The sequence below is a fragment of the Pseudophryne corroboree genome, chromosome 6 (genome assembly GCF_028390025.1).
Source record: "Pseudophryne corroboree isolate aPseCor3 chromosome 6, aPseCor3.hap2, whole genome shotgun sequence".
Classification (NCBI taxonomy): Eukaryota; Metazoa; Chordata; class Amphibia; order Anura; family Myobatrachidae; genus Pseudophryne; species Pseudophryne corroboree.
The window spans coordinates 38347359-38374378 of record NC_086449.1 but is presented as its reverse complement, the minus strand read 5'-3'; the positions used below and the strand labels follow the sequence as shown (position 1 = coordinate 38374378).

Below are 27020 nucleotides of genomic sequence, written 5' to 3'. Positions count from 1 at the left end.
ACTATGGGACCACATGTTTGGAAATGTTCATTAACATTAAGGAGACTCCACATCAGCTGTTACATAAAGTTTTTCATTTATCATAAAATGAAAAACTTAGTATCTGCTTACACCCATGGGCTGGTGAGCCTGTTATATTTAGCCCATGGCAGATAGCAGGACATATCATCATCATCATCATCTCTATATATTTATGGCTGGGCTTACCGTACTATCCCTGTAAACTGGGACACACATGAATTACACAAGTTCTGTGGCTGGCTGACTTCAAGTCTGTGTAATTCATGTGTGTCCTGGTTTAAAGGGATAGTATAGTAAGTCTACAAATTCAACAGTGCAAAGCAGTCCACAAAAGCTTCTCCCCCCCCCCCCCCCCCCCCCTCCACGAAAAGATATAGCTGACGATCCGACTCTTTGGAGTGTATATCATTCTGTATGTATACATGATATCATTCATTGCACGCTCAGGTCATCCGTCGCTCCACCAGATCTTTCTGCTTGATTAAAAGATCAGGCAATGTGGCTGGCGCTCCAATGCAGCGCTATGCGGAGGGGGAGGGGCAGCATAGCGGGCGGGCAGACACCAGATTGCCCCGTGTGTGGGGACAACCTGGTATCTTTGCCCTCGGATCATCGGTCGCATTGCATCACATCGTACCATGTGTGGGGGCCTATACAGGATATGTACAATTGCATTACAACTAGGTGCTTCATCGTGTCCTATGGACGCTCTTCACACCGTCGCAAGGGGATACGCCCCCTTAACCCTTGCATGCCTTTCTGGGGTTCAATATTTGTATTATATGGAGTATTACCTGCATTCCTTTGTTAGTGGTTAAATATTGCACAATGAAAGGGCATGCGATGGTGAAGGAGGCGCAGCCCCTTGTGACGGCATGAACAGCACCTGCAGGGCATGATGTACAGAATGTAGCGGGTGCGGGGGGGACTGCGGATGGGGGAGGGTGTCTGTAGATGCTGCGGGTGGAGGGGGCGGATGCAAGGGGAGGGCCTGGATGGGGAATGGTCGGGAGGTGCTGCGGGTGGGGGAGGGGCAGAGGAGTGGGGGCTGCAGATGGGGGAGGGGTCCAGAGGCACTGCAGTTGGGGGAGGGGCAGGGGTGCCATGGGTGGGGGAGGGGCAGGTGCGGGGATGTTGAAGATGGGTGAAAGGTTCCGGAGGTGCTGTGGGATGGGAAGGGGAGGGGGTGCCCGGGAGTGGGGTAGGGGGTCCGGAGGCGCTGCGGGTGAGGGAGGGGCAGGTGCGGGTGGTGCGGCGGATGGGGAAGGAGTCCGGAGGCGCTGCAGGTGGTGGAGGTGCGGGGGGTGGGTGAGGGGGGGACCGCAGATGGAGAAGGGTGTCTGTAGATGCTGCGGGTGGAGGGGGGGAAGGTGTGGGGGGAGACATATATGGGGGGTGGAGGGGTTTGGAGGTGCTGTGGGTGGTGAAGGGGCAGGGGAATGGGAGCCGCGGGTGGTGTAGGGGGTCTGGAGGCACAGCGTGGGGGAGGGGTGGGGTGCCGCATGTGGTGGAGGGGAAGGTGCGGAGGTGTGGTGCATTGGGGAGGGGTCTGGAGGCGCTGTGGGTACTGTACCTGCCAAAAAGGTAGTTGGAGGGTATTCAGTAACAGGGCCAGGACAGGGGTGTCAGGGTCAGAACAGGGGTGACGGGGCCAGGACAGGGGCGACGGGGCCAGGGCAGGGGCGACGGGGCCAGGACAGAAATGACAGGGACAGGATAGGGGTGACAGGGCCAGGGTAGGGGCGGCAGGACCAGGACAGGGGCGACAGGGCCAGGATAAGGGTGAAAGGGCCAGGATAAGGGTGACAGGGCAAGGCCAGGGGTGACAGGGACATGACAGAACACAGGGCACGGGAGAGATTGGTATTAGGGGCAAAACAGTGGTGACAGACAGATGTGTCTTACCGGAGTCACTGCTGCTGGCTGCTGCTGTTCCACTCCAACCTGTTGGGATCTGCTGCTGGTGGAGACTTACCATGGCTGACTCAGGCTGGAGTCCTGCTTCCTCTGCCCGTATCCCTACCCCCACTCCTCAGTCACACAGCGTGGACCTCGCGCGGCTGCTGGGTACTGTGGTAAGAGGAGACTGTGAGTGACTGGTTAGCCCCCAAGAGACGCTGCGGCTGGAGGGAGGAGGGGGTCATAGCATGCACGCGGCGTGGACCGTGCGGCTGCCGGGCACTGTGGTAAGGGGAGACTGGGAGTGATTGGTTAGCCCCCAGGAGACGCTGCGGCTGGAGGGGGTCGGAGCCTGCAAGCAGCGCGGACTTCTGCAGCGCTGCCCGCTGGCTAAAGTGTGAGAAGGAGCTGGGTGCACCTCACTGCGGGCGGCAGCGCTGCAGCTAGCGGTGGGGTTGCCGGGGCTGGAGATAATAGAGGCAGTACGGAACCTGCACAGCGGCAGGTGCCCCACAAAACTGCAGCTAAGAAGCGTGGAGTGTGCCAGAAAGTAACGCTCATCCGCGCCAGAGAGACCCTGCTGAGTATGCTGATGTGGAGGTCAAGCACACAGTGAGCCGGTGCCCGTTTGTCTGTACGGCTTACCCCCTCACACACCCCCATACCTCCCAACTTTTCAGATTTTTGCGAGACAGTCCCATTTTTTTGGTTCTGTCTCACTGTCCCACCCACGGTCCGCAGTGTCCCTTGGGGGGGGGGGCAGTTGGGAAGCTCCTGTACTCGCCATTCTGCTTAGCAGAGCAGCGGTGAATAGATGCTGTGCGCATGCGCACAGCATCTATTTAGGGGAGACAGAGGGAGATGGGGCATCAGGGGTACGGATTAAGGGGGGGTCCGTCAGCAGAGCTGGATTAAGGGGGGGCCCAGGGGGTACTTACCATGGGCCCCACAGTTTTAGGGGGCCACCTGGCTGGAGTAGCTCTGTCCCAGCTCTGAAGCTCCCCCGTCCTGCCAGCAGCAGCAGCAGCATTGTGCTACAGTCAGCACACGCTGCTGCGTGTTGGCAGGTCTGTGGTGTTGCAGGGAGGCAGCAGCCTCCCTGCTTTCTTCTGCCTGTGCGGGTGTGTAGGGGGGAGCGACCACCTCCTCTGGATTTACCCCTAGCTGAGGGGCCAAAATACAATAAAAAAAAAAAAAACAATTTGCATAAGGGGCGTGGCCACGCATCCCACGATTAGGCCACGCCCCCAAACCCACAGCAGGCACAGCAATGAGATAGGGCCCCCCTGTCTCAAGTGCCCTGGGCCCCCTGGACTCATAATCTGCCCCTGGGGGCATGCCAGCAGCTCACAGAGTGCTGGGCATGCCCCTCACTGACGAAAATGGGGCTTGCGATCATGGGTCCTCCACGAAGCCATGCCCCTTTTGGTGGCCACACCCCCTTTTCACAACATGCGTGTCCCTCCTTCTGCCTGAAGAAAGCTGGGAGGTATGCACCCCTGTCTGCCTGAAGAAAGCTGGGAGGTATGCGCCCCTGCCTGTGCCATGCCCATACCATCTGCTTCTGCTCCTAGTCTCCTATAGATTTGCCCAGATCTGTGACTCATTTGACTAACTCCGCCCAGTGTTGTGACTCCGCCCAGCGTTAGCAAATGAGGCACAAAGTCACAGATCTGGGCTAATATATAGGAGATTACAATTGAGCATATAACAAATACGTGAGTACAAATAATTATAATAGCACACGATTAAGCATAATCAGAAATATAAACCAGACGGGGACACTTCATTGCGTAACAATCAGCACAGCGCTCACACCTAACGCTCAGCACTCGGTGTAACAGGGACTAACGAGATAGACAGAGCGACATGAGACAAGGAGAAAGATAAACTACCAGCCAATCAGCTCCTAACTGTCATTTATTCAAACACAGCTTGTAACATGACAGTTAGGAGCTGATTGGCTGGTACTTTATCTCTCTCCACTTTATCACTTTCCAAGGCTTATTATATGGCCCCTATAGGCCCGGATGTGATAGGCTGTGACTGGCTGTTCCCGGCGTGTTCTCTGTGAGATAGCAGCTAGATTTAAAGCAGCAATTAGCTTGTTTTTGCCTTGAATCTAATTGCCTTTTTAAATTTAGGGGCTGTATCGCCAAAATCTCAAAAGGACCCGCAAATCACAACCTATGACATATGGGCTGTGTGGTAGAGAGAGGAGGCAAAGGTCATAAGGACAGCAGAATGGTCAAGCAGGGTACGTATGTAGGCGTAGCATTGGTGAGAGCTATATATTCGGGAGAGGGCACCTACAGCGGCCGGTTAGCTCAGTTGGTTAGAGCGTGGTGCTAATAACGCCAAGGTCGCGGGTTCGATCCCCGTACGGGCCAGCAAAGTTTTTTTTTCCCTGCTCTGCAAATAATTGATAACTCGTTTTTCTTTATCGTTTTCACTATGTCCTTTTCTTCATGCATAAAAATTCTCATCGGAACCTCCCATTATTTTGGAATGACAAGCCAGGATAACCCAGGTGGTGCAACAGACATGAAACAAATTTAAAGAGCGCAATAATACCAGGTATAACATTTAATATATTTAAATAACACATGGAATATAAACATCTCAAGTATTCACCTAGTAACAACGTAATATCCTGATTACATTTTGAAAGTCCAAATCAATCGGCACTGCAGACGGTCATAAATGGACCTACTTTACTATAATGTTCCCGGTTTTAGTTGCAGATTCCTGGTTTATTCTGTGGAAATGCTCGGAACAGTGACACAAAGGAATAATAAGGTTGTTTTATTTATGAACCTGGATGACATTTGCATTTCTGCATTCTAGAATAATTCATAGTTCATCCGGCGACTGAATCATATTTGCAACAAAATAACTTTTCACTTTCTCACCTGGGGCTAAATTGTGTCTTAGAAAAGTTATATTATCAAACCATCCGTGACTGATTGTCAGTTCTCATAGAGGTCTGTGCTTAAATATTGAACAATTGTGATGTTTATAGTGTATGTGTAATTGAAATACATAAAATTTATACCTGGTATTATTGCGCTCTTTCCATTTGTTTTGTATGTTTTCCCTTCTGAAATTCCTTGGAGTAGAGCTGCACTGATACAGTTCTTCCAGTTATTACAGGAGTATCTTTGGCCACCTCTTTCCCTTTTATTTCAATTTGGCGTAACAGACAGGGCAGTAGAGACCCACGCCGGGCCCCGGTACTGCCATGGTGGCGTGGCCTAGCAGGGCCCCCTAAAAATAAAAAAATATTAATAGCGGGGCCCCACACGCTCCACAGGGTGCGCCAATCAAATCCAGGGGAGGGCTGCAACAGGGAAGGCAACTGCTTCCTCTGTTGCTTGCTCCAGGAAGCAGGCCCCGCTTCTCAGCCGGAGCCATCTTCCCAGAGACAATATGGAAGATGCCGCATGTGTGCTAGAAAACAAAGTCTTTGCTCTGAATGTGCGGCGCCACCTTCCTGAAAATGTCACTAGGAAGATGACGACAGCCACGGTGGAGGAACCCGCTTCCTGGATGAAGGTAAGTATACACTGGAGGAGGGGCATGTGGACCTGGGTCCCCGCCGGGCCCCTCCAGCAATCCTGGGCCTGGGTAATTAGTAACCCCACCCCACCTCTCTGCGCCACTGGTGACAGATACTACAGCTGTAAAGTCCAGCCCATTCTTAGTCTGGTCTATAGTAAATTGCTTCTAAGAAACCTTTTCCACTTTGCCTGAGCATTTGGGTGGGAAGCAGCCGGATGTCCACAGCCACTGTGACTCTGCAGACACCAGAGAGCCGGCGCCAGGATACTGAAATGGTTAAAATGTTATCAACAGCATTTAATATATACAGTATGGGTCTGGTACTCCAGGTCGACAACAAAAAGGTCGACGCCAATTGGTCGACACACCTTAGGTCAACATGGACAAAAGGTCGACAGGAACAAAGTCGACATGGAAAAAGGTCGACATGAGTTTTTTATGTTTTTTTGTGTCGTTTTCTTCGTAGAGTGACCGGGAACCCCAATTAGTGCACCGCGTCCGCTCGCCATGCTTCGGGCATGGTGCCTTTGCTCCGCTTCATTCGGCACAGATTACCGTTCCAATCGTAGTCCACGTGGATCGTTAAGTATGAAAAAGTTCCAAAAAAGAAAAAAATTGTGAAAAACTCATGTCGACCTTGTTCCTGTCGACCTTTTGTCCATGTCGACCTTTTGTCCATGTCGACCTAAGGTGTGTTGACCAATTGGCGGCGACCTAAGGTGTGTCGACCTTTTTGTTGTTGACTTGGAGTCCGGATACCTACAGTATATTAGTAAACATAGCACTACACCAAACACTACATGCTGACTTCTGGCTGCCACGTGATGTCATGGTTGTGTCACTGCGGCCTTGACCCTGGCTAGACAATGCAGAGATTGCCAGGATTGTAGGAGGGCGGGGCTATGATGATGTAATTCAGCGCAAATCATGTCATTGGCCACCCAAAACCGACGCATAAAGAAAACAGGAAGAAGGCTGTGTGCTCATCTGACTGCTACAGTCACCACCACTGCGCTTACACTGTCCAATTACATCCCCACTGTACAGTCCACACTTATCCTCAAATATCTAGGAGGCAACACCAATGGCCACCCTTACCCTGAACTAGGGATGGCCATAGTTTACTGACATCGATGGTAGCCCTGGACCATATATTTTTGTTCCCCTCAGGCTTGCACTGCAGCTCTGAGTCCAGCAGCTTCAAATATACGACATGTTCCAGCATGGGGGCGGGGCTAGTGCTGGCACGCCTTGCTGAACTTGATGCTGGGCACTGGCTGAGATCAGCTGTCAGTCAGCAGTGCAGCCCCGCCCCTGGCTCCCTCACGTACAGGAGCAGAGTGAGTCTGCACTGATGGCCAGGCCCGCCTCCCCGCTCCTGTAGGGATGGCAATCGACCATCAATGATTTAAATGTATTGATGATTTATGGCTGATAAAGAGTAATTTTGCCATTGATGGGGGAGACCCAGATGGTTTCTTTCTATCGATAGCAAGGTTTACTTTTTTTTTTTTACGAGATAATGGGACAAGTAGGGATGGCCATCGACCATCGATTATTCAAAATCTTTGATGATTTATGGTCAATGTTGAATAGTTTTGCCATCGATGGGGGATAACCAACTGGTTTCCTGCCATCGATGATAAAGAACTATCAAATAATTTATTTTTCCTCCAGAGTGTCAAGGGACACAGAGCATAGCTCTGTCCCCTGACACCCGCGAAGCCACGCCCGCGCCTCAACATGAAAATAAGAGTGACCATCGATGGGCATAACCATCAATCGATCCCTTACAGATGCTTTACCACCATCGAGGTTATCCATCAATGGATAACCCACCGATGGTCATCCCTAGGTAAATCTAGGGCTGGCCATCGATGATTCAAAATCATTGATGGTCTATGACCAATGTTAACTACTTTTACCATCGATGGGGGAGAACCAGATGGTTTCCCGCCATCGATGGTAAGAAGTAACCTAATATTTTTATTTTTTCTCTTCAGGATGTTGGGGACATGGAGCATAGCATAGCACCTGTGAAGCCACACCAGCAGGCCCTGATTGGTCCGAGACGTGCTCAGTTCTAAAGTAGGGCTAACCATCGATGGCTGCCTTACAGATGGTTTCCTGCCATCGAGCCACACCCGCGGCCCTGATTGACCCGAGACGTGCTCAATTCTAAAGTAGGGCTGACCATCGATGGTTTCCCACCATCGAGGTTAACCCAAACATACAAAGAGCACTTACAGCAACCTTGTTATGTTTCTCTGCTTTTGAACCATGATAAGTGATCATCAGTGTGCGATAGCATCAGAATGACACACACCCCGGTTGTCGGTCAGGGTGGTGCAGGGGAACTGTATAATCACATACTCAGCCTCCCCCATTCATCATGTCTGTTTCTCCATAAGGAGGAACAGGTAAGGATCAACCTCACTGATGATACCGATAGATGGCGTCACGCTGGGGCCAGACATTCAGACATATCTGGTAACATAAGGGAGACTACAAGTGACCTGTTACTTTGCAACTGTAATCACACTCTTAGCCAGCCTCCTCCATCCGATTTATTAGATTTGCTCACTATCTCTGCATTTACGTCATAAAAATGGTAATTTTTACGATAAATGTTAATTTTCCCATCAAGCACCGCTCATCCTTATTTGAATATGCCAACCTTCTGGCGGCTGCTTCGATAACTAAATACGCGGCCATCTTAAGCAAGGGCGCTCGTCCTCGATACTGCTCGGTCGATGCCTTAGCTTCCATTTTAGTAAAGGGAAAAGTGCACGCTGCATCCGCATTGGTCGGCGGCGTTTAGTCCCGGGGCTTCGTTCCCTAAATAAGACGCCGGCCACGTGGTGCCTGATGTAATAACATTCCCTCACAGTGCGCTGCAATAGCCACAGTGCTCCCGCTAGGTGGCGCCAGGTTTCAGAAGTGTAAAGCCCTTCTCCTACTTTTGATTTGTAGTCATCTTCTTGTCTGGCTGAATAAATAAAAATAAAAGGAAATAAACACATAATTTTGGTTTCGCAAAAAATAAGAGGAAATACAGAGCTACTTACCCGGGGAACGGGGTTTACCACAGCCGGTGAGCCCCTAAGGCCTGTGCAGCTGGTCGCAAGGGGGAGGAGGGGGTCAACGTCTGGTGCCATCACCTGCAATGATACCACTGGTGCTCTCCATCAAATGACAGGCGTCAATGGTCTGGTCAATCGGTGGGCGCCACTGTCAGAGGAGCACGGGGCTTAGGGACGGAGGTCAGGGATTGGCGACTTGCGACGGCATGGGTAAAACCATTGCCGTGTCACCAGTGGATCTCCAGCCATCGATTGCAGATCCACATTAGTCATCTCCCATCGATGGAAGAAAACAAAAACCCATTGACCATCGGTATAAAACTAGGGACGTTGGCAAATCATCGATGGCCGATGTCCATCCCTAGCGCCGCCACCGCCAGGGGGTGAAATGAAGTAGATCACTTTGTGTGACGTATTTATTGGCTTCTCTTGATCTATTGATGACTGATGGGAAGACCGGGCCACGTTTAGGTCACGTTTATACAGACATTCGGACAACTGTAACGGTGTCGGAGACGTCCCAGCACCCGCTGCGATGGTCACCGCTCATACAGACATTTTGCACGCAGGTTTATGCGCCCATTTGCAATACCTGTGCATTATATCCATACTAGTTACCAAAGTGACGGAACAACAGAACATCGGGCGCCTTCTAGTGGCCGTTGGCGCACACAATACTTGAATTCCCCCCATAGATGTGAGGAGCAGCATAAGCCTTTTATTATATAGGATAATCCGAATGGTCCTTGGTGCTGTCACCCGCAGACGTGCCTGAATTCCCGTCCGGGGTCAGGGTATATCTATCAGCGACAGAAGAACAGAGTGGGTGATCCCCACTGTTGGGGCGATTCTCTGCTTCGCAAGACTTGCTTTGCGTCGTTCTGGTAGTAGAGGAACTATGAGTCCCAGAATGCCCTAACATCCTAAATATACCTGTTTCTCCCTCACATCTTATTGGGACAGCTTCTGAGCCGCGCCAAACGCAGACGATCACCCAGATGAGTTTTTTGCAACTACGCGTGCGCAAAAATGTCTAACTATTCCCAGGGCGCCGACAGGCGCAGCTGCGTGCGAATCATAATCGGCCTTCGTCAGTTCGCAAGATCCCTACAGAGGCTCTTATGATCCCTACAATGAACACTAGAGGGCGCAATAGCTAACACACCTGCGTTAGAATGGACAAATGACGTAAAACATTTGTACTTGTAATAAATATATTTATATAACACACACATTATCATATAAAAAGTCATACAAAAGTCAATCCAAAAAGTTGCTGGTTGCAAAAATACTCTTAGAAAAAACATAAACCGCAAACGGGAATGTCTCCGGAAAACATATTAATCCCCCGCCAATCTCCTTCTCTGTAGGAGCCGTATCAGCAGGACGTGTCCTGGGAGTGAAAGGATCAATCATCTGTAAATATATCAAATACACTTCTACTAATGTGTCAGCTGGTACATTACAGGGTTTTCCACCTTCAGGTAACGATCGGTGCGTAGATTTCCTGCAAGTTTTACCAAATGATCCGCATTATCTTCTGGGCTATTCTATTGTCTATCTGTGCTACAGCTGTAGAGTTCGGTCATATCCCGGAGTAACGGAAATAATTGTCTCTCCCTGATGATAGAAGTGCATTGCTGAGGAGCACAGGAGTCAGGCAGAAGTCATAGGAAAGCCTGAGTATTTTAGTACAAACTAAAACATAAATAAGTGCTTGTGTAGTGCAAAAGTGCAAAACACGCGCGTGAATAAATAAATATCCAGTTGCAGCATCGCAACTGGATATTTATTTATTCACGCACGTGTTTTGCACTTTTGCACTTATTTATGTTACTTTGTCACGTCACGGTTTTTTGTTTGGGGTTTAGGTGAGACCCCTATGGGCCACCCTCTCCCCTAGTTGCCGAGACCCTCTCCTTTTGGGGAGGGCCAGAGGCTGTTTTCGATCCCCTGGGGGAAGCTTCGGCCAACCTTGGGGATACACGAGGGTCCCTCTGCGCTTCGGCAAGGGGGGACTCACAGTCCCTTTTTCCCCTCAGTAGGCCTTTTGGCTCTGAGGGGTAGGGGAGTAACGGGGCTCTTCTCCTTTTGGAGAGGGTCCAAGAACCTACGCCCCCAGCACGTTTGCTCACAGACACTGGGTGATGAAGCCACGCACGTCGGGCTTCAAGTATTTTTTTAAAAAAAATGGATCCTTTACTTGCGCACCGTGGGGGCAGCCATACTGGAGGGGGTACAACAATGCATAATTATAGTTCCTGGGACATGCCTTTGCGATGTCATACGTTTGCAGTGAATTGATAACCCAAATATTGGCTTTACCCAACAAAATAACTCACTCCACTGCGTGTGAGCAAAAAGTCCGCATTAAAGCAGCAATTCTGCATAGTTTTTTCTTTAACCGGCAAATTAAGATCCTTCTGCCCATGCTGTGATTCTTTCTTAGCTGCACTCCTGCAAATCATTGTCTCCTTTTCAAAATCTCTCTGTAGTCAAAACAAGTCTGGATGTCAGACACAAATACAGAGACTGCCAGCTCTTGGCATGTCATGTGATGGCAGAGGGGGGGGAAAGGAGGGGGGAGGATGTCATTGAGCTCCCTGGGGAAATTCCAAAGCCTCTCTGTTCACTACATCATGTGCCAAGTGACTGCGATTTAACATGGTGGTCACATGACGCTGTGAAAAATCTGCATAATTACCTATCATTAATAGCAGCCTGAAGAAACAAACCAAGGGAAAAGGGTAATCACTAATCTCCTTATTATAACGTTCCACAGTGATTAACATTACAAAAAATACCAAAAAATAAAAAATTACTCATAGATAAACATTTTTTAAAGGTATTAGTGCTTTAAAGAACTGGAAGACATCATGGTGTAGGACAGAGGTTCCTCAAGGCACCCTGCAATCCAGGTTTTAAGGATAACCATGCTTGGACACAGCTGACTAACTTAGCACATCAGTCAATTTGATTTAACCATCTGTGCTCATCCAAGGATATCCTTAAAACCTGGACTGTTGGGGTGCCTTGAGGACCACGTTTGGGAACCACTGGTGTAGGATATAAGACTGGTAAGGGGAAATTTTGAGTTTGGGAACCATTGATGTAGGGTAAAAAAACTGGTAAGGTGAAATTTCCTCATATTCCACTAGGTGTCACTGTTACTGATAAGATTCCATAGACGTCTCTTCTTGACAGAAACACTGAGAGGGTTTAAGCTGTTCGGCTTCCACAAATGCTGGTCGGCATCAGATGAAGGAAATTGGGCGACTCCTCTGCGTCCATTGGTCAGACGTGATGCGGAGAGTGTCTCTGTCTTGTATATGAGCGTGGTTGAGAAATCAGAGCGGTTTCCGCTTAAGGCCGAGCACGGCAATCATTATGACTATCTCCGTGATGGCCGGGAGGGCGCTGTGAAAAGCCGAGGGAACAAAGATGGAAACTCTGGTTAGTCAGGCTCAAACTAGATATAAAACATCATTTATTATCCCATACCTCATAACATTTATAAATGCATAATCGGGACAAAGGAATTCCAGATTATCTTCTGCCCATTATCCCCTTATCTCTTTCCCTCTGGCTCATGCCCCTTGTGCAGTCCTGACGTCCTAATGCAACTGTCGGCCATCTTGTCTCCCTACCTCCCAACCCTTTGCTCTCGCCCAACTGTACCTGCAGAAGCCAAAGATATACCAGTAGGAGGTGCACTCCCATGCCTGGGTTACAAACAGGGAGAGGCTGACCGAGGCGGAGCAGTGAGCGGTCAGGGCTGGGACAAGGCAGTCAAGGAAAATGGCCGCTGCAGTAATCACACACAGAGGAGGCTGATGGGGGGGTGATAAGATTAAAAGGTGTCTATCCATTGCTTACCTGCAAAATGCGAATATCCACCAGTACACAGGGCACTGCCAGCCTTCAAACAGGTAGAATAGAAGGGCAACGCTACCGCTGGCATGGGCACCCACGGCTGAGGCACACAGGAAGAGGTTAGGGATAAACAATGGAACACCAGTCCCTAGTGTTTCTACCTCTCTCCCGCCGACCCACTTACCAGAAATATGCCTCTGCTGTAGGGAATTCCCTAACGATTAAAAGCAGGGGTTCCCTGTTGCTAGAAGACGCACCTTTCCAAAGTTATTGAAGAAATACAAATACTTTTAGCCGCACAGTAGTTTCATGAGGCTACAATACCTTAGAAGAAACTGTAGGTGGCAGTGTGTAATCTAAAGTGCACTATTGCCTGAACACAGTGGCTGCAGCCTATGGCAGAGGTGGCACATCGTAAGGACTCAGACTATCAGCTTTCTAGGAAACAGTGACATCACTGCACAACATGGCTGAAGTACTTTGGTGACGTCAAAATGAATGTCGAAAAATTAGGCCCTCCCCAATACACCCAAGGCCTGTACATTTGCACAAGGCCACAAAACAGCCCCAGGTGACAACGACCCCCTTTGACATAAGAAAACCAGGACAGTCTCCGCCATGATCTGCTCTAAACTCCCGGGCCAATCATCTTCCAAATCCAACAAGGAACGCCCACTTTGGTCAGAACTCCTCCCATTGCGCGGCTCCGGGGTATCATGTGAGAATCAGGATAGCTGGGAGGTATGCTGTATTTTCAGTATTAGCCGCTGTGTAACACAAAGTATAATGGTAATTATACACCTTGTTATTACAGCTTATTTTATTCAAGTACTGTAGAATATCAACCATTGTCCCTATATCAGGAATGGCCGATATGCAGTGCAGAGCGTACACCATACTACCCCACATACTAATATGTCACATGTACTCTACAAGGACACATGTCCCATACCACGTCCCTGAGAGACTTGCCTACATTCGCCTTACACACTTTCTTAACTCCCACCACTTATTGGACCCACTTCAGTCAGGATTTCGTGCCCAACACTCCACAGAGACGGCACTGACCAAAGTAGTGAATGATTTGGTCACTGCTAGATCTAAAGGCCATTACTCACTACTCATTCTTCTAGATCTCTCTGCTGCCTTTGACACTGTTGACCACTCTCGTCATACAAACACTGCAATCCCTAGGTCTTCAGGACACAGCCCTTACTTGGTTCTCATCCTACCTATCTAATCACTCCTTCAGTGTTCTCTTCTCTGATTCCACCTCCTCTTCGCTACCTCTATCAGTTGGAGTACCGCGAGGCTCAGTCTTGGGTCCTCTGCTGTTCTCTATCTATACCTCCTCTCTTGGTAAACTAATCAGCTCCTTCGGATTTCAGTATCATTGGTATGCTGATGATACTCAAATCTACCTATCCTCCCCAGATTTGTCACCATCTGTATTGGCTCGTGTCACTGAATGCCTGTCTGCCATTTCATCTTGGATGTCATCTCGCCGCCTCAAACTCAACATTTCCAAAACAGAATTATTTTCCCACCGGCCAATAGTAGGTACCAACCTGATATCTCCATAACTGTTGACAATGCGACTATCCACCCTACCCCACAAGCTCGTTGCCTAGGTGTCATCCTTGACTCTGAACTGTCCTTTGTTCCACACATTCAATCTGTATCAAGATCATGTTACATGCACCTAAAAAACATATCCAAAAAACGCCCTTATCTTACACAAGACACTGCTAAAACTCTGATCCATGCTCTCATCCTCTCCCGCATTGATTATTGTAATAGTCTTCTTACTGGTCTTCCCAAACATAGGCTCTCACCACTTCAATCCATTTTAAATGCAGCTGCGAGGCTAATCTTCCTCGCTAGACGTTCATCGTCTGCAGATCCGCTCTGTCAGTCCCTCCATTGGTTACCGGTATTCTACCGTATTAAATATAAAATACTTTTACTGACATACAAGGCTATTAACCAAACTGCACCATCATACATCTCCTCACTCATCTCAAAATATCTCCCTACCAGACCTCTCCGCTCTGCACAAGATCTGCGTCTCTCATCCACACGCATTACCTGTTCCCACTCAAAATTACAGGACTTTACCCGGGCTTCACCCACTCTGTGGTATGCCCTCCCACGCACAATAAGACTCTCCACTAGTCTCCAAACCTTTAAACGTTCCCTGAAAACTCATCTCTTCAGACAAGCCTACCAAATTCCTGACCACCCACATAACCTTCAATGCTTCCTTATCTAATTACATCCTCTCTGTACAGTCCACATAACCTCACATTTTGTCTTCCAACATTGCTGGGTGATCATATCATTCAACCCACTAAGAAGCTAGCAATCTGGGGAAACATTATGTAACAGGTTGCATCTATCCTTGTGTATCTATGCCTTTTTCCCTATAGATTGTAAGCTTGCGAGCAGGGCCTTCCTACCTCTATGTCTGTCTGTCTTTGCCCAGTTTTGTTCTATAACTGTTGTTCTAATTGTAAAGCGCAACGGAATATGCTGCGCTATATAAGAAACTGCTAATAAATAAATAATAAATAAATAAATAAATACACGGGAAGGATACACAGGACGCTCTGAGTGCTGTTGAACATCGACAGTCCGGACATGAAACCAGCCAGCTCTATAGCAAACATCCCCAGGGTGACCGAGAGGGCGACGATCAACCTGCAAGGAGAGGAGAAATGTGTCACCCTGCAGGGGGAGGGGCAGGCTCATAGCTCCCTTCTGTCTGTGTCACTGTGTCACCCTGCAGGGGGAGGGACAGGCTCATAGCTCCTTTCTGTCTGTGTCACTGTGTTGCCCTGCAGGGGGAGGGACAGGCTCATAGTTCCCTTCTGTCTGTGTCACCCTGCAGGGGGAGGGACAGGCTCATAGCTCCCTTCTGTCTGTATCACTGTGTCACCCTGCGGGGGGAGGGACAGGCTCACAGCTCCCTTCTGTCTGTGTCACTGTGTCACCCTGCAGGGGGAGGGACGGCTCATAGCTCCCTTCTGTCTATGTCACTGTGTCACCCTGCAGGGGGAGGGGCAGGCTCATAGCTCCCTTCTGTCTGTGTCACCCTGCAGGGGGAGGGACGGCTCATAGCTCCCTTCTGTCTATGTCACTGTGTCACCCTGCAGGGGGAGGGACAGGCTCATAGCTCCCTTCTGTCTGTGTCACTATGTCACCCTGCAGGGGGAGGGACAGGCTCACAGCTCCCTTCTGTATGTATCACCCTGCAGGGGGAGGGACAGGCTCACAGCTCCCTTATATCTGTGTTACTGTGTCACCCTGCAGGGGGAGGGACAGGCTCATAGCTCCCTTCTGTCTGTGTCACCCTGCAGGAGGAGGGACAAACACAACACACAGACCCCTTCTGCATTGGGGTAGGCAGTTCTTACTGTGTATCAGCCGCACTGTATTGCTCTTGTGTGTAATCTACCGGCAGACAAGCGAGCACGTTATTCCCCTAGGAGAGATAACAGGCAGAGGTTACATGTAAGTCACATATAGCAGGGAGCGGATGGGAGGGAGGGGAATAATGCTGGAGATGGAGGAGAGGAATTTCAAAGATGAAAAAAAGGAAAAGCGAGGGAGTGAGATAAACGAGAGGAATTAAGGAGACGTTGGATTGTGAATGGGAGGAAGTTCAAGGATCGAGGGCGACAGCATAATGTCAGCGGAGAAGGATACAGAGGGGAGACTGTTACCCGTGACCAGAATATTGTGATGACGATGACGAGGTGAGCCGTCAGCGTCAGGAACCGGGCTGGGACCAGGCTGCTGATTACAGCCATTATCCTATCTGTCACCGCCAAGAGGAAGAGAAGGAAAACAATGGGGTTAGTCTTCCATTCATAGGACTGGATGGTGGCTGCAAATGTAATAACCAGGAGATGACACTCTGGGGCTGACCAATGCTAATGCCGCAACCAATGATCTTCCTACGGAGACGCTCGCAGCCTGCGGCGCTAATCCGTCTCGGTGAGTCTTTAGACACCACCATCGGTCCCAACTGCAAAACTTCCAACAGCCCTATGGCAGGTGCCTCCATCTGAGTATGACGTCCTGTGTGAGCGGATGTTACTGCAACAATATTTGCTATTGGGAGAGACTGTGATGATATTAGCATCTATACACCAGTACGTCTGCTGTTTCTGTGCATGTGGCAGCTATGTCATCATTATCCAGGAGATGAGGTGGCTAATGACATACACAGTCCCGCATAGCAATGTATATATAGCCCATTATTATATACTATCAGCCCAGACACCACGTGCAGCCCATGCAAACAGCATCTGGGTGCTTATATCCTCCATAGCCCTCCTATATCCGCTATATGCACGTTATAGGGACCACGGGGACCCTCTTCTTACCTGATCTGAGGCCTGCTGCTACTGCGTTGCCCGGCAACCGCCGCCGCCGCCGCCGCTGAGGGGCGAGAGAGCAGTAACCGACGCTAGAGTTAAGCACGTTCTTCAATATTCTGTCCTCGCTGCAGGCGCCATTTTGTTGGCGCCCAACCAGCTGGAAAAGCCACGTCAAATGGCGGTCTGCAGTAAAATGTCCGCCGGCAAAGCGATGTGCGCCGAGGATCAGGGCTGTGCGTGCAGGCATGGCCATATTGCACGGATGGAAAGCACTGCCATAGCTGCATTGCAGCAGTGATGCCAGTATCATAGGCTGTGACGAAGTATTATGTGCAATGCTGCTGCAGCAACATTAACCCTTCCCCAGGGGTAACAAAAACTAAAATATTGAAATTACAAAATAAAAAAATAAAACACAACTTGGCAGCGGTGGGATTCGAACCCACGCCTCCAGAGAGACTGGAGCCTAAATCCAGCGCCTTAGACCGCTCGGCCACGCTACCTTGCTTGCAGTGTAGTGTGACTCTGTGGGATCATCACTGGCTCCCCATGACGTCACTCTGTAGGAGAAGGGGGGTGAGCAGCCTGGCAGAGGGGAGGAGGGCTTCCAAGGGAAGGAGTGGGACACCGCCTTGAACCGTTTCCCCTCTGCTGAGTACTGTGTGTTATCGTAGGGATGGGCATCGCATTATGATGGTTCGCAACCATCGATGGTTTCGTTCCAATGGCAGTGTTTTATCATAAGATGGCAGCATTCCGATGTTTGCTGCCATCGAATGGTAAACATTTTATGGTGTTCCGATGGTTCCGCCCCCAGTCCCATACTCGGCCTGTCCACGTTGCAGAGGTTTTACACATGCGCGGCCTTGCTGCAGAGGTTTGTGCATGCGCAAATTAGTTTTTTGGGGCATGCGCAAATCATACAAAATTTTTTCATATGATTTGACTTACCATCGCATCGAAGGATTCGATGGTGGAAGCCCAGTCATCATTTGTTGTTGGGTTTTCGAAGTCCATCCCTATATTAGAGTTCGGCCCGATACCACAAATTGCGCCACAAGTTCTCCCCTCCCACAGGAGAACTGCCAGCTCTTCTAGGACACTGGTACATTCCCCCCCCTTCCCCCTTAATTCGGGAGTAGGAATGGCCATTAAAGGGGTAGCCATCGATGGTGCTTAACATCGATGTGGAAACCTTTCGATGGGCATCTCTGCTGTGTGACACAGCCAGGCAATCAGGGAAAGGAGGAACAGACTGAACGACACACTGTAGGCAGGGCTAAGAATTAAAAAACATGGCTGCTTGTCTGCCATAGATAGCGGAGGACAATCGGATGATTGCTAGCTATCGATAGTCATCCCTATTCGGGAGTGTCAAGGAGATGAGGCAAAGGAATGTTTTTTGCCTTTTTCTGAGGCTATTCAGGACTGTTTGGGAAAAAAGAGGAGAAACGTGGCAGCTCATGGGTCAGTCAGGGCCAATGTAGACACAAGAAAGAGCGACCCCCTAGTGCGCTAAAATACTAGTAGCAGCCTTGGAGCCCAGAAGAGAACCTTTCACCGTGATTCTAAAATAGTACAGAAAATGGAAAATTTGAAACTCCACGTGGCGCTACTTATATACTATCAGAGTAACTCACACAGTGTGATCACAGGAAATTCCGGTTCTTCACAACTATCTCAGTTTGAGAACATAACCAATATTTTCACATGAAAGTTGCAGCTGGCTTGATGTAAAGCTACAAAACATAGAATGTGCAGAACATAGTGCAAAACTGTTTTAAAATTATATGTGGGTATTTAAAGTTATCTCAGTCCCACTCACATAAGGATGTAAATTAAATCGCATGTAGATAATCATAGAAGGATGGCATTCATTTTGGAACGGGATCTTCCTCCTCAATACTTTGAATAATAGCCGGTGGAGATTTAACGAACACTGAGACTTTGCGGTGACTATGCCAAGGGCTAGCAGTCTTTAACCATATGGATGTCTTCAAATATTCTATGCTGTTTTAAATTAGATGTTTTGTGAGTGCATTCTTTTATTAAATACTTGTCTTTATAAAAAGACGGTGTTGCACTATCATTATTATCATTTTTTATTCAAAGTATTGAGGAGGAAGATCCCGTTCCAAAATGAATGCCATCCTTCTATGATTATCTACATGCGATTTAATTTACATCCTTATATAAGTAGCGCCACGTGGAGTTTCAAATTTTCCATTTTCAGTCAGGGCCGCCATCAGTGTAAAGCCAGTACACATGTAAGGGGCCCGGATAGTGTAGGGGGCCCACAGCATAATCCAGGACACGTGAGCATCCTTTTTTTTTTTTTTAAACTGATGACTCACTGCTGCTTTTATGGTTATACATTTAATAATAATGTTGGAAGTACTGATCGGGGGTGCCGGGGGGCTATATTCAGTTAGGGGTGGTGGGGAGTAATACGATGATGTGAGTTGCAGGGAGCAGGGCTGCCATCACAAATTGCGGGGCCCGGAACTGACAAAATAGACAGAGACCCCTGCCCCCCCCAAAGAAAGAAAAATATCCTGCAACACTGCTCCGCCCCTATGTGATGTCACATACCATAACGTTACATATAGATGGATCGTTGCGGACCTGCAGGAATGATTCACAGAGTGCTGATGCACAGGGAAGGATTGGGCTCATTTGCGCTCGCCACGCTGTCGGTAAGCCGGCGGTCGGGCTCCCGGCGCCGGGATGCTGGTCGCCGGGAGCCTGACCGCCGGCCAGCCGTAGTGAACCCGTTTTAAGAAGTCCTCCTTGCGCTCAACCCACTGTTGTTGCGCAGCCCGGTGCAGCTCTTCAGATATCGGCTGTAAGAGAAAGGAATGGGCCCCCCTCTCTGTAAGGGCTCGGGACTCCAGTCCCCGCAGTCCCCCCCTGGTGGCGGCCCTGGCAGGGAGTGATATTCTGTTTTGTGGTGCAGGGGATTGTATCTGTCATGGGGTAGGGCCACCATCAGGGTTGTACAGGGGAGGCAGCTGTAAGTGGCCCAGAATGATGTGAGGGAGCCACCGATGCTGATGACTGAGGTTGCAAAATGCTTCTCCTTCACAGACAGTACTGTGGATGAGAAGCAGTCTTTGGCTGGGATAACAGGTGCTAGAGAAGTCATACTAAAGGGAGGCACAGGAGGCACATTTACCGGGCCTACCTTGGCAGGGGGCCCATTGGACCGTGCATGTACTTCCTTGGGGGCATACCTGGATATGGGACCTCATTGGATTGCAAAACTTCCCGATCGCAATTCATATGATTATCGAACGACTGCGCATGCACATCGTTCACATTGCGCACACGTGAGTTAAAACAGCGACAGAAATTACATACACATCGCGATCGCAATGCAGCCTCTGTTTGACAGGAAGTTGGCGTTTCTGGGCGGAAACCTGCCATTTTCTGGGTGTGTCTGAAAAAATAAGAATTTACTTACCGATAATTCTATTTCTCGTAGTCCGTAGTGGATGCTGGGGACTCCGTCAGGACCATGGGGTTTAGCGGCTCCGCAGGAGACAGGGCACAATAATAAAAGCTTTAGGATCAGGTGGTGTGCACTGGCTCCTCCCCCCATGACTCTCCTCCAAGCCTCAGTTAGGATACTGTGCCTGGACGAGCGTGCATAATAAGGAAGGATATTGAATCCCGGGTAAGACTCATACCAGCCACACCAATCACACCGTACAACCTGTGATCTGAACCCAGTTAACAGTATGATAACAACGAAGGAGCCTCTGAAAAGATGGCTCACAACAAGAATAACCCGATTTTTGTAACAATAACTATGTACAAGTATTGCAGACAATCCGCACTTGGGATGGGCGCCCTGCATCCACTACGGACTACGAGAAATAGAATTATCGGTAAGTAAATTCTTATTTTCTCTAACGTCCTAAGTGGATGCTGGGGACTCCGTCAGGACCATGGGGATTATACCAAAGCTCCCAAACGGGCGGGAGAGTGCGGATGACTCTGCAGCACCGAATGAGAGAACTCCAGGTCCTCCTCAGTCAGGGTGTGCCCCTGACCAAGTAGCAGCTCGGCAAAGTTGTAAAGCCGAGACCCCTCGGGCAGCCGCCCAAGATGAGCCCACTTCCTTGTGGAATGGGCTTTTACTGATTTTGGCTGTGGCAAGCCTGCCACAGAATGTGCAAGCTGAATTGTACTACAAATCCAGCGAGCAATCGTCTGCTTAGAAGCAGGAACACCCATCTTGTTGGGTGCATACAGGCTAAACAGCGAGTCAGATTTTCTGACTCCAGTCGTCCTGGAAACATATATTTTCAGGGCCCTGACAACGTCAAGTAACTTGGAGTCCTCCAAGTCCCTAGTAGCCGCAGGTACCACAATAGGTTGGTTCATGTGAAAAACAGAAAACACCTTAAGGAGAAATTGAGGACGAGTCCTCAATTCTGCCCTGTCAGAATGAAAATTAAGTAAGGGCTTTTATATGATAAAGCCGCCCATTCTGACACACGCCTGGCTGAAGCCAGGGCTAATAGAATCTTCACCTTCCATGTGAAATATTTTAATTCCACAGTGGTGAGTGGATCACCAATGTGACTTTAGGAAACTCAAAACAACATTGAGATCCCAAGGTGCCACTGGGGGCACAAAAGGAGGCTGTATATGCAGTACCCCTTTTACAAACGTCTGAACTTCAGGCACTGAAGCCAGTTCTTTCTGGAAGAAATTTGACAGGGTCGAAATTTGAACCTTAATGGACCCTAATTTTAGGCCCATAGACAGTCCTGTTTTCAGGAAATGTAGGAAACGACCCAGTTGGAATTCCTCTGTAGGGACCTTCTTGGCCTCACACCACGCAACATATTTTCGCCAAATGCGGTGAAAATGTTTTTCGGTTACATCCTTCCTGGCTTCGACCAGGGTAGGGATGACTTCATCTGGAATGCCCTTTCAGGATCCGGCGTTCAACTGCCATGCCGTCAAACGCAGCCGCGGTAAGTCTTGGAACAGACAAGGCCCCTGCTGGAGCAGGTCCTTTCTTAAAGGTAGAGGCCACGGTTCTTCCGTGAGCATCTCTTGAAGTTCCGGGTACCAAGTCCTTCTTGACCCATCCGGAACCACGAGTATCGTTCTTACTCATCTCCTTCTTATGATTCTCAGTACTTTTGGTATGAGATGCATAGGAGGGAACACATACCCTGACTGGTACACCCACAGTGTTACCAGAGCGTCCACCGCTATTGCCTGAGGGTCCCTTGACCTGGCGCAATATTTGTCTAGTTTTTTGTTCAGGCGGGACGCCATCATGTCCACCTTTGGTTTTTCCCAACGGTTTACAATCATGTGGAAGACTTCCCGCTGAAGTCCCCACTCTCCCGGGTGGAGGTTATGCCTGCTGAGGAAGTTTGCTTCCCAGTTTTCCATTCCCGGAATTAACACTGCTGAGAGTGTTATCACATGATTTTTCGCCCAGCGAAGAATCCTTGCAGTTTCTGCCATTTCCCTCCTGCTTCATGTGCCGCCCTGTCTGTTTACGTGGGCGACTGCCGTGATGTTGTCCCACTGGATCAATACCGGCTGACCTTGAAGCAGAGGTCTTGCTAAGCTTAGAGCCTTGTAAATTGCCCTTAGCTCCAGTATATTTATGTGGAGAGAAGTCTCCAGACTTGATCACACTCCCTGGAAATTTTTTCCTTGTGTGACTGCTCCCCAGCCACTCAGGCTGGCATCCGTGGTCACCAGGACCCAGTCCTGAATGTCGAATCTGCGGCCCTTTCATAGATGAGCACTCTGCAGCCACCGCAGAAGAAAACACCCTTGTCCTTGGAGACAGGGTTGTCCGCTGATGCATCTGAAGATGCGATCCGGACCATTTTCCCAGCAGATTCCACTGAAAGGTTTTTGCGTGAAATCTACCGAATGGGATCGCTTTGTAAGAAACCACCATTTTTCACAGGACCCTTGTGCAATGATGCACTGATACTTTTCCTGGTTTTAGGAGGTTCCTGACTAGCTCGGATAACTCCCTGGTCTTCTTCTCCGGGAGAAAACATCCTTTTCTGGACTGTGTCCAGAATCATTCCTAGGAACATTAGACGTGTCGTCGGAAAAAGCTGCGATTTTGGAATATTTAGAATCCACTCGTGCTGTCGTAGAACTACTTGAGATAGTGCTACTCCGACCGCCAACTGTTCTCTGGACCTTGCCCTTATCAGGAAAGCGTCCATATTTCTTTTAGGAAGAATCATCATTTCGGCCATTACCATGGTAAAGACCCGGGGTGCCGTGGACAATCCAAACGGCAGCGTCTGAACTGATAGTGACAGTTCTGTACCACGAACCTGAGATACCCTTGGTGAGAAGGGCAAAATTTGGACATGTAGGTAAGCGTCCCTGATATCCAGTGACACCATATCGTCCTGGTTCGCTATCACTGCTCTGAGTGACTCCATCTTGATTTGAACCCTTGTATGTAATTGTTCAAATCTTTTAGATCTCACCGAGCCGTTTGGCTTCAGTACCACAATATAGTGTGGAATAATACCCCTTCCCTTGTTGTAGGAGGGGTACTTTGATTATCACCTGCTGGGAATACAGCCTGTGAATTTTTTTCCAATACTGCCTCCCTGTCGGAGGGAGACGTTGGTAAAGCAGACTTCAGGAACTTGTGAGGGGAAGACGTCTCGAATTTCCAATGTACACCTGGGATACTACGTGTAGGATCCAGGAGTCCACTTGCGAGTGAGCCCACTGCGTGCTGAAAGATGACCCCCCACCGCACCTGAGTCCGCTTGTATGGCCCCAGCGTCATGCTGCGGACTTGGCAGAAGCTGTGGAGGACTTCTGTTCCCGGGAATGGGCTGCCTGCTGCAGTCTTCTTCCCTTTCCTCTAACCCTGGGCAGATATGACTGGCCTTTTGCCCGCCTGCCTTTATGGGTACGAAAGGACTGAGACTGAAAAGACTGTGGGGTATATGCAATAGCGGGCGAATCGGCAAAAAAGGCGAATTCCGGGCCGTTTTCGCCTCCAAAAATCAATTCGCCTAAGCAGTGCAGTCATTTTTCGCAAAAAAACGGCCCGTCAAAATTCGCCTTTTCTCAATTCGCGTTTTTCCGAATTCGCCTTTTCTGCAATGGTACAGATGCTGCAATTCGCCTCCAGCATATTCAATTCAAGTTTGGAAATTCGCCTGCAGTGCTTTTAGACAGCAAATTCGCGATTTTCCATCCGCCACACTTTGGAGGGTGAAAACAAATAAAAAAAATTTAAACATGGTTTTTTTGGTGTTTTTTTTTTTTGGAATAGTAGATCTATTTATATTAGAAGGGATTAGGTTTTTTTTTTTTTTTTTGGGGAGGCACAAATATTATTTATATATTTTTTAAAATATTTTTTTTTTTTTTTTTTTTTTTAATTGCTGGAACGGTAAAATCAGGAAAAAAAATGGCGTGGGGTCCCCCCTCCAAAGCATAACCAGCCTCGGGCTCATTGAGCTGGTCCTGGTTCTAAAAATACAGGGAAAAAATTGACAGGGGATCCCCCGTATTTTTAAAACCAGCACCGGGCTCTGCGCCTGATGCTGGTGCCAAAAATACGGGGGATAAAACGAGTAGGGGTCCCCCGTATTTTTAACACCAGCATCGGGCTCCACTAGCTGGACAGATAATGCCACAGCCGGGGGTCACTTTTATGCCGTGCCCTGCGGCCGTGGCATCAAATATCCAACTAGTCACCCCTGGCCGGGGTACCCTGGGGAAGTGGGGACCCCTTCAATCAAGGGGTCCCCCCCCCCCAGCCACCCAAGGGCCAGGGGTGAAGCCCGAGGCTGTCCCCCCCCATCCAATGGGCTGCGGATGGGGGGGCTGATAGCCTTTGTTGTAAAAAAAAGATATTGTTTTTTCCATTAGTACTACAAGTCCCAGCAAGCCTCCCCCGCAAGCTGGTACTTGGAGAACCACAAGTACCAGCATGCGGGAGAAAAACGGGCCCGCTGGTACCTGTAGTACTACTGGAAAAAAAATACCCAAATAAAAACAGGACACACACACCGTCGACAGTAAAACTTTATTACACACTACCGACACACACATACTTACCTATGTTCACACGCCGACATCGGTCCTCTTCTCCATGTAGAATCCCGGGGTACCTGAAAATAAAAGTTCAATATACTCACCTCAACAGGCTCCAGAGATAAATCCACGTACTTGGCAAAAAAACAAACCGCATTTACCCGCACCAAAAACGGACTGAAAGGTGTCCCATGCTGACACATGGGACACCTTTCCACGATTAAGATCTGTCAGTGACAGCTATCACTGACAGGTCTCTAAGCCAATCAGGAAGCGCAACTTCGTTGCGCTCAGCTGATTGGCTGATCGCTGTGACAGCGCGTCGCACAGCTCCCTCCATTATATTCAATGGTGGGAACTTAGCGGCTAGCGGTGAGGTCACCCGCCGGTCAGCGGTGACCGGCGGGTGACCCCACCGCTAGCCGCTAAGTTCCCACCATTGAAAGTAATGGAGCGGCTTTGCAAGGCGCTGTCAGAGTACAGACGGCGTCCAGCCAATCAGATGAGCGCCACGGCAGTAGCGCTTCCTGATTGGCTGAAGGGACATCAGTGACAGGAGTCACGTGATGTCCCTGCATTCGTGGGAAGGGGTCTGATGTGAAAACATTGGACCCCTTTCAGTCCGGTATGGCTCGTGTTCGGTTTGTTTTTTTAACAAAGTACGTGGATTTACCTCTGGACCTCTGGACGCTGGAAGGTGAGTATAATTTTTTTGACAGGTACCCTCGGATCGTCGGAGATCGTTGCAGTCGGCGTGTCAACACAGGTAAGTATGTGTGTGTCGGCGTATGAAATAAAGTTGTACTATCAAGGTGTGTGTGTCCTGTTTTTATTTGGGTATTTTTTTCCCAGTAGTACTACAGGTACCAGCGGGCCCGTTTTTCTCCCGCATGCTGGTACTTGTGGTTCTCCAAGTACCAGCTTGCGGGGGAGGCTTGCTGGGACTTGTAGTACTAATGGAAAAAACAATATCTTTTTTTTACACAAAGGCTATCAGCCCTCCCATCCGCAGCCCATTGGATGGGGGGGGACAGCCTCGGGCTTCACCCCTGGCCCTTGGGTGGCTGGGGGGGGGGGACCCCTTGATTGAAGGGGTCCCCACTCCCCCAGGGTACCCCGGCCAGGGGTGACTAGTTGGATATTTGATGCCACGGCCGCAGGGCACGGCATAAAAGTGACCCCCGGCTGTGGCATTATCTGTCCAGCTAGTGGAGCCCGATGCTGGTGTTAAAAATACGGGGGACCCCTACTCGTTTTGTCCCCCGTATTTTTGGCACCAGCATCAGGCGCAGAGCCCGGTGCTGGTTTTAAAAATACGGGGGATCCCCTGTCAATTTTTTCCCTGTATTTTTAGAACCAGGACCAGCTCAATGAGCCCGAGGCTGGTTATGCTTTGGAGGGGGGACCCCACGCCATTTTTTTTTCTGATTTTACCGTTCCTAGCTATTGGGCAGGAAGGCGAATTCAGTACGCCCACTGCTCGCCGATTGGCCGGAATCCGCCTGCGGGAGGGGCGAATCAGTTTCACATTGAATATAGTGAAACCAGGGTCCCGGCGACAGGGCTGCAGCTGGCGATAGCGGGCGAATCATACAGAGGCGGATCTAATGCCGCGATTCGCCCGCTATTGCATATACCCCTGTGTCCTTTTCTGCTGAGATGTGACTTGGGGTAACAAAAGTGGATTTTCCAGCTGTTGCCATGGCCACCAGGTCCGATGGACCGCCCCTTTATACGGCAATACTTCCATGTGCCGTCTGGAATCTGCATCACCTGACCACTGTCGTGTCTATAAACATCGTCTGGCAGATATGGACATCACATCTACTCTTGATGCCAGAATGCAAATATCCCTCTGCGCATCTCGCATATATAGAAAATGCATCCTTAAAATGCTCTATAGTCAATAAAATATTGTTCCTGTCAAGGGTATCAATATTTTCAGTCAGGAAATCCGACCAAGCCCCCCCAGCGCTGCACATCCAGGCTGAGGCGATTGCTGGTCGTAGTATAACACCAGTATGTGTGTATATACTTTTTAGGATATTTTTCAGCTTCCTATCAGCTGGCTCTTTGAGGGCGGCCGTATCTGGAGACGGTAACGCCACTTGTTTTTATAAGCGTGTGAGCG

At 49.3% G+C, this 27020-nt stretch overlaps 1 protein-coding gene and 3 non-coding genes across 10 annotated transcripts in view; 1 reads left to right on the top strand and 3 right to left on the bottom strand.

Annotated features, from left to right (window-relative positions):
• Positions 1–4236: 4236 nt before the first annotated feature.
• On the top strand, positions 4237–4310 carry TRNAI-AAU (transfer RNA isoleucine (anticodon AAU)). Its single transcript has one exon. It is a non-coding gene; the product is annotated as a tRNA-Ile (tRNA).
• A 3480-nt stretch (positions 4311–7790) lies between these two features.
• On the bottom strand, positions 7791–7924 carry LOC134938838 (U8 small nucleolar RNA). Its single transcript, XR_010181290.1, has one exon. It is a non-coding gene; the product is annotated as a U8 small nucleolar RNA (small nucleolar RNA).
• Positions 7925–9760: 1836 nt separating this feature from the next.
• Positions 9761–27020, bottom strand: part of TMEM107 (transmembrane protein 107) — a 34011-nt gene continuing 16751 nt past the window's right edge. The window contains exons 1-6 of one of the 7 annotated variants that reach the window (XM_063930875.1): positions 24994–25129; positions 16163–16257; positions 15854–15921; positions 15037–15137; positions 12441–12537; positions 9761–11981 (exon numbers count right to left, since the gene is read on the bottom strand). In XM_063930875.1, the coding sequence (XP_063786945.1) occupies positions 11912–11981; positions 12441–12537; positions 15037–15137; positions 15854–15921; positions 16163–16249 (423 nt within the window). In that variant the 5' untranslated portion in view covers positions 16250–16257; positions 24994–25129 and the 3' untranslated portion in view covers positions 9761–11911. The other 6 variants (XM_063930874.1, XM_063930872.1, XM_063930870.1 and 3 more) reach the window with 6 other exon arrangements.
• Positions 17244–17325, bottom strand: TRNAL-UAG (transfer RNA leucine (anticodon UAG)). Its single transcript has one exon. It is a non-coding gene; the product is annotated as a tRNA-Leu (tRNA).